Source organism: Solanum dulcamara, chromosome 11 (assembly GCF_947179165.1).
Source record: "Solanum dulcamara chromosome 11, daSolDulc1.2, whole genome shotgun sequence".
NCBI lineage: Eukaryota > Viridiplantae > Streptophyta > Magnoliopsida > Solanales > Solanaceae > Solanum > Solanum dulcamara.
The window spans coordinates 37,024,101-37,036,913 of NC_077247.1; the positions used below are offsets into that span (position 1 = coordinate 37,024,101).

The 12,813-nt window shown below is 28.4% G+C and overlaps 1 protein-coding gene across 1 annotated transcript; it reads left to right on the forward strand.

Annotated features, from left to right (window-relative positions):
- The first annotated feature begins 6,653 nt into the window (after positions 1–6,653).
- LOC129873691 (uncharacterized protein At5g65660-like) lies at positions 6,654–8,450 on the forward strand. The gene is made up of 2 exons (XM_055948830.1): positions 6,654–7,239; positions 8,180–8,450. The coding sequence occupies exons 1-2, from the start codon at positions 7,009–7,011 to the stop codon at positions 8,366–8,368; spliced, it is 420 nt and encodes a 139-aa protein (XP_055804805.1). The 5' UTR covers positions 6,654–7,008; the 3' UTR covers positions 8,369–8,450.
- The last annotated feature ends 4,363 nt before the right edge of the window (positions 8,451–12,813 follow it).

Sequence of the window (12,813 nt, forward strand, 5' to 3'; positions counted from 1 at the left end):
ATTCTTCATTATACTTTGTTTATTTTTTAAATATTGATTTTAATTTTTTGAGGTATTTATACAAATCAGATCTGAAAAAACTTTAGATTTCTTTGTTATATCTGTGACAAAAGATAAATATAATGTTAATTGTAGATAATAATAAATAAATAAATAAATAATTAACCATGAACAACATACCTTGACAATTATTCAGAAAAAATTGATGCGTGTAACCTATAAAGAACTACTCAAGAAGGAATGCAAAAATACACTTGTTGGTATAAGATAAAGAATGCGCATAATCAGTTAAAAATAATAATTTTTATACATAAACGTAGATTTCAAGTAAAAAAAATTAAAAAAAAATATCTAAATGTTCATATGAATGTGATGTAGTACTGCTCCTGAAAGTTGCTTTTCTACTTAAGATAAATATTTATCACTAAAAATATGATATAATAATATTTGTCTATATACATATTCACATATCTACTCTCGGATGTATTTATTTTTATATAAAAAATATTACTTACTCTAATTGAAGCCTATATATAGTAGAAAAAAGTTACCATGTAATGCGATCATTACTCACCTGCATATAAAAAAAATGAAAAAATTGAATCAGAAAAGATTTATAAAAACGAAGAATATGAAGAATGCAGTAAATAAATAGATCAATAAAGCTAATGATCAATAACACAAAAAAGAGAAGTAAGGTCAACATTATAAATCACTTTAGGATTATATATAAGAGAGATCAAGAAATTAGAACTCCATTACAATTTAAATTTATTTAAATTTGAATTCAAATATCACATCTATTTTTTTAAATGAAGATATTTTTGTTATTCTTCCTTATCCTTTATTTTTTAAATACAATAATATTTTTCTCATAGGCTATATATATAAATTGAGAGAAATATTTGAAATCAAATATTCTCCTCCCCAAACATTTTCTCCTTTTCCCACGTTTTCTTTTTTTCCCTCAATTTTCTTCTTTTCTTTCTTTTGTTTGTTAGTTTTTTTTTGTTTTTTAAATTATTATTTTTACAACTATTGTTGTTATTGTTGCTGCTGTTGTTGGTATTGTTGTTGTTGTTGTTGTTGTTGTTGGTATTGTTGGTGTTGTTGGTGTTGTTGGTGGTGGTGGTGGTATTGTTGCTGCTGTTGTTGGTGTTTTTGCTGTTGTTGTTGGTGTTGCTGCTGCTGCTTACTAATTATTGTGTGGGCATACTTGGAGTGACAGAATTAGAAATGAGGCTATTCGGGACAAGGTAGGAGTGACCTCGGTGGAAGACAAGATGCGGGAAATGCGACTGAGATGGTTAGCCATGGATGGTTTCAGAAGAGGTAAGGGTAGGCCGAAGAAATATTGGGGAGAGGTGATTAGACAGGACATGGCGCAGTTACAACTTACCGAGGACATGACCTTAGATAGGAGGGTGTAGAGGACTCACATTAGGGTAGAAGGCTAGTTCATAGTCTCGTTATTCTTTCTTATTAGTGGGCGTATTAGCGCACTATAATTCCCCGTAGTCTGATATCTATTATCATTTATTACTTTCTGTACTTTGATAGCTCTATCTTGCTTTTTCATATCGCTTTGAACTCCTTATTCTTATCTGACTTCTTTCTTATCTGATTTTACTGAGCCGAGGGTCTTTCGGAAACAGCCGTCCTACCTTGGTAGGAGTCAGGTCTGCGTACACTTTATCCTTCCCAGACCCCACGTTGTGGGATTTCACTGGATCGTTGTTATTGTTGTTATTATTATTATCGTCATTATTAGTATTTCTATATTTTATTTTTAATTTAATATTTAATCAAATATATTTAACTTTATTTTACAATATTTGAAAATGATAAGTTCATAAAATAGTATGAAGTCATTTAGAATTCTTCTGCCTATAGCTTTCTATTTTTAAACTAATTAAAAAAAATCTTTCATTTAAATTTGAATTTAGATATCATATCAATTTTTTTGAATGAAGATCTTTCTGTTATTCTTCCTTATCCTTGATTTTTTTAAATACATCTTATAAGTTATATATTTAAATTGAGAGAAATATTACAAATTCAATAAAATATTTCCTTCACCCCCACCCCCCTCCTCCCCCTCCACGTTTTATCTTTTCCTCATTTATCTTCTTTTCATTTTTTTGTTTGTTATTTTTCTATTTTTTTAATTATTATTTTTTGCTACTATTATTATTAATATTACTTTTGCTACTATTACAATTACTATTACTAATTATTATTGTTATTGCTATTATTATTATTATTATTATTATTATCATCATCATCATCATCATCATTATTAATAATATATAAATTAAATGTATTTAAATTTATTTTAAAATATCTAAAAATGATAAGTTTATGAAACAATAAGAATTATGAATTCTTTTGCCTACGGATTTCTATTTTTAATTTGATAAAAAAAATTTAAAAATTAATGTATTTTCAAATTTCAATACTTTGAATATTTCAATTTAAAATTTTTATTACAATATTTATTAACTTTGTCTTAAAATTGCCAAGTGGCTTTTCAATAGATTGACACTTGGCTTAACCACATTGCAAACTATTCTCCTTTATTATATATATAGATAGTTATCCATTTTTATTTACCTAGTTTGATAAATCAAAAGGTAATTGTCATTTTATCTCTATTTTACTTTTTTATTTAGTATTAATCATTTTGAGACATTTAGATGACTTATAAGATATAATAATTAGAAATAATATAATAAAAATATCATTTTATTTTTATTACTCCCTCCATTCCATATTAAGTGAATTTTTAAGAGATTTTTCATTGTTCAAAGTTCAAGATAGATATTTGAACTTTTTCCGTATTTGCCCTTTCATTTATTGAAATTTTATATTTTCTAGGAGATAAATCACACTACTTGCAAAGTTATATTTATGATTTTACAAAAGGCAATAGTGGAAAGTATGGTTCAAATTCTATCATTAATTTTTTTTTAATATGTGTGCATTACTTCACAAATTTAATTAATATGAAATGGGGAAAGTATTTTTTAATTGGAGCATAAAGTCAAATATGAGCAAGTACACATGGATACAAACAGTCTCCTTCAATGGGATTTATGGATAGGGCAATGAACTTGTTAAAATATAGTATATGTTCCCGAAACTTCAAATGTTTGTATTACGAGCTGGATGGTCTAAATTTCACATTAATTGTCATTATCCTTTGCATTGTCCCTAATTGTTATAGGTAGATTTTGTTGAATAATATTTGTTCCAGGCATGATCTATCTATGTTATATTGGCCAAACTAGGTTAACAAATCATGTAGTAATTAATTGCTTGCAGGCACGTAGAGCCACTCATTGATCTACTTTTTCAGATTTTGAATATTTTATGAAAAGTTTTTACACCGAGCTTGTTATAATATATATGTTCACGAAACTTCCAAGTTTTTGTACTGAAAGCTGGATATGGTCCACTCATTGTTGACGTCTGTTTTAGAGAGTGCAAACTCTATTTATAATTATTTTTTTAAAAAAGAAAGTGTTTGTTTGATCTATTCTCTTTGTTTCACTTTCTGACATTATCTTTTTATTAATTTATTTAAAAAATAATGATATATATTTCATCAAGATATTTTTATAGCTATATAAATGATATTTTTTAATTATTTTTTTTTGTCGTTGAACGTAATGTCATAGAGTCCTAAATTCAATTGACAAAAAAAACAGCAAAGTCGTCAAAGAAAAGACGTGTTCCATGCCCCAGTTCTTTAATATTTTCATTGTAGTCAAGACGATCATATTAAATGCACGTAAGCAAATTTTGTTGTGGCCTTTAAGAACCCAAAGGGTCACAACTCTCCTCTCAATTTACTTTCCTTCTATGACTTAACAAGAAGCCATCAGCAATTAAAACCAATTTGCAATGCTAAATTCATTACATCAATTTTTTTTATTTCTCATTTGATGGTCAAAATTTACATGGCAGTCTAACTAAATTCTAATATTCGCACCAAGAAAGTCTCACATTAAAGAAGAAATACTCCCTAATAAAAACAATTTCATACCAAGAATTTAAATCCAAAATATCCAATTAAAAATAAATGCATACTTACAACTTTAACATAACCTTCCTTATTAATTGGTCATTACATCAGGCCCTTAATTTTGGTAAGGGTCTTCTTAGCATATGTCGTGCTTTGTTTTCTGCGGACCATGAAGAATAAGTAATTAAAGTACATGAATGTAACGTTAATTAAGATGATGTTTCTTACATCTAGATTGTATATGCAGCTTTGCTATGTATAACACTGTGTGTATTCTTTGTCGGTGGGACGAGATTAATTCAGAGGTCCTTTCTTTCAAAGAAGGACAAGAAGAAGTGACGTACAGTAAAACTTCACTAAAGTAATTCTCGTTAATTAATAATTTTTTTAAGATAATATATTTCTCCGATTTCGATTTGGGACAATGAAAAAAATTAATCATTTCAATAAGATAATATATTTTCAAAAGACCCCTATATAAATATATGGTCTCATTACTATTATAAATTAATACTTATTTAAAAGTATATATATATATATATATAAAATAATTTGGTTAAATATGATTCTATTGTGTTTTGTTTTTTGTTAAAATTTAAATCTAGTTGAAGCTCATTTTTAACTTTTCTTATTGCATCCAAAAGTTTCGGCGTTATCTTTTCGAACTGCACCATAAAATTGTAAAGAGTTATAGATGTGATAAGTGTTTTCTTATCCATAACTGGTTCCAAAGACATTGTACCATCTTCAAGTTCACCATCACCATTGTTTTTTTCGATGGTATCCACAATTTCTTCTAAGCCCTTAAAGTTTGAACATGTATCATTTTCACTCGTTTAATCTAAGAAGTTATTGACGTCCATTTTATTACAATAATTGAGATCATTAATCATGACTTCACGTTTATGAATGACGTTTTCACAAGTGGATTCATTAAAAAAAATGACATTTTTTCTTATGAATTTCAATTTCGTCTCCATGTCTTGTATATCAAAATTAACCTTTGGTGAACTTCAAAACACTCTTTAAATTAATAAATATTAATTTATCAACTAAATAATATCTCTCCAAAATAACAATATTTCATGATCTCACATATATTAATTTAGTGAGATTTTACTGTACTAACTAAATTTGACATATGTATTATTTTTTGTCTTAATTTTGAATTTCGAAAATTTAATATATGAATTTATGGTAAAAATTCAAAATTTTAAATCTCGAAATTCGAATAGTTACACGTAAATTGAAATATAGAGGGAGTACTCCGTACTCGTCAGCCGCCACCACGCTAATGTCATTTTGCACTCTACTCTGATAAGTGACAACTCAATGCAATTGGAAATTTCTCTTCACCTAATCTCAACTTATATATATCATCCCTAGCTCTTTATTTTATATGGAATTATTTGACTGGAGATGAATTTAACATTTTGATTAGTAGTCACAATAAAATGAAACAAAACAATTTCTAGAAGTAAAACAGGACAAGCACAAGTGAAGTTTCAAAAAGCAAAACAGGACAATGAAGTTTCGAGTAGGCCATGAACATCCCACCGTGGTGTAAAAAGTTTTTTAGAACAAAGTGGTCGACAAGAAAGTAAGGTAACCTAAATTCTACTGCATTGCTACATATATAATAGAACAGTACAGTGCGCAAGTTGATGTCTATACACAATGGTGGCTAAGTACTGCTCAGCAGACCGCATAAAGGAAAAGCAATAGCATAAAGGACGGATCTGCTTTTCATTTTTTTCATCAGCTGATTGGCAATGTCCTTTCTACCTGATAACTCTAAGCAATTGATTTATCGATGTCAGGGTTTGCAATTGTTAACTTCAACATTTCATCTTGTGATCGAAATAACAAGACTGCATACGAAAGATAATAATTGCAACTGTTGACGATGATAAATTGAGTTGATGGTCTTTCGAAAACAACCTCTCTATTTTCATAAAGTAGTGGTAAGGTTTGCATACATTCTACCCTCTTCACTTGTAAAATTTACTGAGTATGTTGTTGTTGTTAGTTTGTTGACGGTGATAAATCAGATAATAAAGAAATTATAATAAAGGAAAGACAATACATGATTGGTCAAGTGGAATATTGGAAAAACTAATATAAAAACATAAAAACTATTGAGAGAATAATTTTCCCCTAAATAATTTATTTTAATGACTGCATTGCGGATATTATTATGTTATGGTATAAGAAAAAAGATCTTTGATTGTGAATGTTATTGTATTAGTGATATAAAAGAAAAATTCTTTAATTTATAGAGGTCCATAGTTCTTCTCCGAAAAAGAAATGATAAAGAGATATTTATAGTCTCCTTTAGTAAAAGTAAAAAATAATATGGTAATATTGTGATTTTTTCTTTGAAATAAAAGTAAAACTAAAAAAATTAAGATTAACTTCAAAACAATTTTGAGGTTTATTTAAAAGTTCTCAAATATTTTTGAAAAAGTAACTTTATTTTTCAAATTGACTAAACATAAATACTCTAGTTTTTTTTAGTAATGATATTTTGTTTAGTTGAACGTGTTAGAAGTTATGTCTACACAAGTAAATGTTACGTAAATATGTACAGAGTGTGAGTAAATATAATCACAAACCATATTTAGAACCTTAGTTGAATAAAAGAATATCGCAAAGCATGGTTAGACACATAGTTTGATAAAAGAATCACAAAGCATGTTTAGAACCATAGTTGGACAAAAAATAACAAATTAAGCAAGTCGGTCCTCCATCTTTTATTTCTTCCGTACCTTAGCATGAACTGCACCCGTACTTTTACTCCTACACACAATTTCAAGTTTATAAATTCTTACCCACCTATATATCCCCCTTTTCTTTCTCAGTACTAATCAACAAATATCCAACCTCCTTCCCCATTTTAATTTGCTCCTAAAACAGCCAGCCTTTCCAATAGATAGTAATTTTAAGGTGAATTTGTGTCCATATATAATTAAATACATGAGATGGAGCATCCTCAGTATTATGCACCACACCGTATTGCAGACTCATCATCTCGGCCTTCTCTAGGATTTCCCCTCGGCACTGCCGTTCTTTTGGTTGCTGTTTTCAGCCTCAGTGGCATATTTTCTTGCTGTTATCACTGGAATAGAATCCGCTCATTCCGTCGACAACGCGCAGACCTTGAAGCAGGCGATGATCCTGCTTCCTTCAAATCTATAATCAATTATAATATGGTGAGAACTTGTGTCTAACATTTCATAACTACTATATTCATATATTGGTGGGTCATGTTTACTTGTTATAACAAGCAACATTACAAATTTCCTGTACATATTGGTGTATGTCAGTTAAACTCTAATTTAAGACCTATTACTTAAGTCGTTGCGTAATCTTTTTTTCCCTTAATCTAATGACGTGAAAGTGCTGTTTGTTCATGTTTGATGGTGATGATTGAACTTTTACCCTACTCTATATATACCATTTCGATTGTGTACTATACCCAAGTTTTGTGCAAAAATAAAGTTTATTTTTTGGAAGTACAAAAAGTTCTAAGGATATTTAGTGGAACTTACTAGAATTTTATAAAATAATATTTTTAGTATTTATTGTATTTAAGAAATGTGTAGACGCTCTAAAGAATTACATATTTATATTTTGAGCCCATTTGAATTGGCTTATAAGTTGCTAAAACAACTTATAAACTTCTTCTTTTTTTAGCGTTTGGTTGGCCAACTTAAAATTATTTTATGCTTAAAATAAACCCAAAATAATAATTAGGTCTGTTTGACTTAACTTATCTAAATCAGTTTATAAGCCAAAAAAACTTTCAGCTTATAAGCTTTTTTAAATAAGTTAAGACAAACAAACTCTAAATCATAGAATAGTCTAAATCTTGGACTATTTAGAACCATTTATAAATAAGTATAAATAGGAATGGTTTTGTACATTTGTATAAATACTTATTTAGCAATTTTCTTTTACAATCTTTCGATCTTAGTTAACAATTTTGGTCTATTAAAAAGTCTCCCCAATTATACCCATCTTCTATTATTATCTACAATTTTTCGGCTAAAACAATTTATTTACACATGTAATGTGACATATTCATCAAACTACACTAACGTCTACATAATTGTTGTCTAAAAATAACTTTGCTCTTTCTCTGTTTTGCAGAGTGAGAAACAGAACCAAAGGCAAAGCTTGCCTGCAGTGTTAATGCCAGGTGATCAAGTTCCAAAATTCATAGCATTGCCGTGTCCATGTCAGCCGCCTCGACCGGAAAAGGTGGTTGAAGAGGTGCAGCCTTCGCCTCTGCCTCCGCCTCCTAAGCCAATTCGTATGGTAGTAGGATTACTTTTGTAGTAATATTAGTAGTAGTGATTTTAGAACATTGGTGTGTATAGATTGAATTGTGGTTCAACCAAATTACCAATCTTTTGATTTACCATTGGTCTAATTCCTGGTAAATTGATTAGTTCGGTGTAGGTCTCAACTAAAACTTCACAAAATCTTAGCTAAAACTTTTGCACATGAGTGAGGTTGGTACGTTTAGCGTATTTGACTTGTACGGTTAGTTTCAAGGTTCAAGACCAAAAGTGTCCATTTTTTGTAACATTAAAGACTATATTTGCGAAGGAGTATACATCAAGGATTAAAATAGTCCAACTATCATACTTTAAGGATCATTTTAATAAAAAAAAATACCAAAATTGTAAGTTTGGAATACTTGAGAAAAAAATTATTTTATCCGTGGACACTAAATTTAATTAATTTATTTTTTGAAATTTAAAGCAAGTCATATATTATAGTGAAGTATCAACTTTTTAAAACCGATAAAAAAGGGGAAAAAATATATCACATGAATTAAGGCAGTGTTTGGTTCTAGATTTTTGAATATTTTTAGAAAATTAGATTCTGATGAAAGTTTCAAAATGTGTTTAGTCATAAATTTTATTTCACTTTTTTATTTTTAAACACATGAAACATAGGTATCAATCATAAGTTTTGAATTTATCAAAACGCTCATAAATTAAGCACAAAACTATCATTGTAATAATGAACTAGATAATACACATTTGAAAATTCAAAAATGCTTTTAAGATCTATGCCAAACGGGTCCTAAAAATAGAAGAAGTATTAGTAGTATATTACTGTAAAAGCAACCCAAACAATCTTTTTTTCTTTCTAATTAGTGTCCCTACTTAGGTAGAATTTTGTGGTTGAACATAATATGATATGCGAAAAGACGTGTTCCATGTCCCACTTATTTAATATTTTCACATGTAGAGAGAGGGGAACAGAAAATTAAATGTCATCAATTTTTGTTACGTCCTTTACGAACCCAAAGGGTCACAATTCTTCAATAAAATAAAATATCTCTTTTTTTTTTAATTTTTTATACGGTGTTCGAAGTTCGTAGAGTTCTAATTAAATTCGAATCACGCACTACAGTGTTCATTTGGAAGTGGCACTCCCAATAAAAAAAAATTCATTCTCAAAGCTCGAATTCGAAACCTCTAATTAAAGGTAAAACAGTCGCACCACTCACGCCCAACCCATGTTGATAAATAAAATACGTCTTCTCTTAATCTTTTTATTTTTTCTATTTATTCAAAATATGTGGCCTTTTCATTCAACTCTCTAGACATATTTCTCTTAGTTTTTAACTCTCTTTTAGTTTATTTGGCACTATCTTTTTATTTGCTTTACAAAGATGACACGTTCTATATTAGTTTTACCTTAATGAAATTTTGTTGTAGTCACATAAATATTATGACATGCTAAAATCACAAGTTTAATTAATTTTACAATCGTACGAAAATTATGACTACAAGTTTAAAAAGGAAAATTTTACGCAAAGCTAATTTTAAGGCTTAATTATAATTATTTAAGGTACTTATACTTAATTGCAAAATATAACAATACTTTACCAATTATAGCCAAATAATAGGAAAAGTAAGAGAGTAGGTTCCACTATTTCCTTCTCTCTCTCACACACCAAACACACCAAAAGTTGTAAACTCCATTAAAAACTCTATTGACACCTATTTGAAAGCTTTGAATTCGAAAATTAGGTCATGCAAAATTGTTATTTATATGAATCGGATGTTGTTGCAAATGAATGAAATCTTTCAATTTTGAGATAGTCTGATAAAGGTTAGAGTTGATTTGATCCATTGAAATTTCAGATTGAAACTCCAGAGTAAGATGAACAATAAATTATATGTATTTTGTATGATTGGTGTATAACTGTATATTATTTGTATGTCCAATATACATGACATACAAACAAACAAAATATATACAGCAACATAATTGTATGTTTTTTTTTACAAGCAATTGTATATTTTTACCAAATTCTATATTTTGTAAAATAAGTTATTATTAATTTTTTTCAACTGAATCAGATAATTAGGTCTCTAATTTTATATCTCTAGGCACGAGTCCCCAGATAATCTACATTATTTTACTTAAATTACACGCTAAATCAAATTATATTACATCAAATTTTACATGCCCTACATCTAACTAGTGTTATCCTATCTTACGTTGCACGATCTTACACCATATCATGTAAATAGTCACACCAAACGATCACTTCAATTTAGTCAAAAGCACATGCAATATATGTTTGTGCTACTTCACTTTTTTGAGTTACTCAACATTTTTTCTTCTAAATTTAGTGGAACGCACATAAAAATCAGACGTTAAGCCAGACTTATATAACGCATGTCTTCTTCTTTTTTAATATTACTTTGGTCATCATATATTTATTTTTTATTTTTTTAATTTGCATGATTTTTATTCCAAACTCCAATTCATTTAATGGTACACTCATTATACAACTAACGTCTTATTCCATTTGCTATAATTCTACTGATACTATTTGTACCTATTTAAAAAGAATAAAGGACAGTACCCTTTGTCAGTGAGACATCACAAAAAAAATATACTGAGGTACTTCTTCAACGTACTGCCGTTTGTACAACTATATAAAAATCGAAACAGAAAACAAATTATCTTAGCATAATGGACTACAATCATTTTTGTTTTAATATATTGTCCGTACATATCTCAAAGTTTTGTACAATAACTGAAATAAAATAAAAACAAAACAGACACTTGGCAATTCTCTCACAACAGAACGATTCTCAAATAATCGAATCATGGTACTCAAAAAAATTATATAATAAAACCAAATCAGAAAACGAATCAAAGCAGAACATATCATTTTACTTTAATTTATTTTTGGCTGACAAAGAAATTTTATTGAATTATTGTTATAGCGATTGAGAAGAGGAAAAAGAAAGGCAGCAAGTTGTCGCTTATGTAAAATAATATATAAGTATATTGATGGAAATGTTAGGACTTTTAAATTTCATGTTGAGTAACCTAAAAGACAGCTCGAAATTGATTAATGTAGTTTTTATCTGTTTCTAATTATTTATTGATTTAAACATTTAAATTTTTTAATTTTAAAGGTAACTAAGTGTTGTTTAGAGAAAAAACAAAGTATGGTATGAAGGTAGTTATAAGTCTAAACACTTGCTTTTCGACTCCAAAATGTACACAAAATTAGATTTAAGATGCGAAAGCAGGTTTTTCTTTATAAGGGTGCATTTTGAAGTGTGATGTGTGAGAGAAGGAATGTCACAAGTGATATTTAAAAATTAAACGATTTTTTGATTTTTCATTTTTTTTTCTTCAAATAAACCAAACCTCAAACCACGTCATTCATAAAATAGATATGACCATGCGGCTGCACAATCCCTTTAGATTGTTCTATTCGAAAAAATGATCACATCAGTCCACTCCTTTTAATGTCTACTTCATAATTTCTTAAATATTACAAACGTATTCTTGAGTAAATTTAATTTTTGTTGAACTTGAATTTTGTTTGACTTTAAAAATTATGAAGGAATAAATATACTAGTTATAAAATAGTGAGAAGTTAAATTTCTTAAAGAGTGTAAGAGAGTGCACAACACAAGTTGAAGGACGGAGATTGCTTTCCAGTTTTCGCCAGCTGAATGGCATTTTCCCATTTTTAGCTTTCCAAACACCAGCAAATATTAAAGTCAGTTCTACATAGGAAAATTCTTCTCCCAATCTCATTAATATTACTTTAGTAGTAGTGTTCTAATTATTACTATTTCCTTTATCTCATTTTATATTGCATCATTTGACTTGACTTGGCATAATTTTTTTTTAAAAAAAAGATTTTTGAAATTTATGGTCCAAAACAATTCTTACATATTTATGTGGTTGTTAATCATTTCATTAAGGGTAAAAGAGAAATTTTAAAGTGAAATTATTTTTTATTATAGTAAAGTAATATTTTCTTTGGGACGGATTAAAACGGAATGATTGTAATATAAAATGAGACAGAAGGTGTATTATTTTTATTGCCCGGATATTTTCTTGTGTGTGTGCTATGATATCATAGTATCATCATTATTATCATTATTTGTTATTTTAAGTATTGTATTATTTTGTTGTCGTTGCCATTACAACTTACACTTTTCCATTATTAGAGGTGTTAAACTTGACTCACATAAGTGTTGTCATTCTAATGATCTCGATGGATTATGCAAGAAATTAAATATATCCATAAGTCAAGAATCAAGAGTATAGATCAATTTGATTAAACTTGTAAATATAAAGGAAAAGAAGTATCAGAGAGAAGAAGTTTATTAAGGGAGAGGATAAGGGGAGTTTGGTGGAGTAAGTGGAGAAGATTTCAGAATATAAATTGAAGGAGACGGTGTTGTATTATAATTCTTCATGTAACATGTATTGATCTGAGT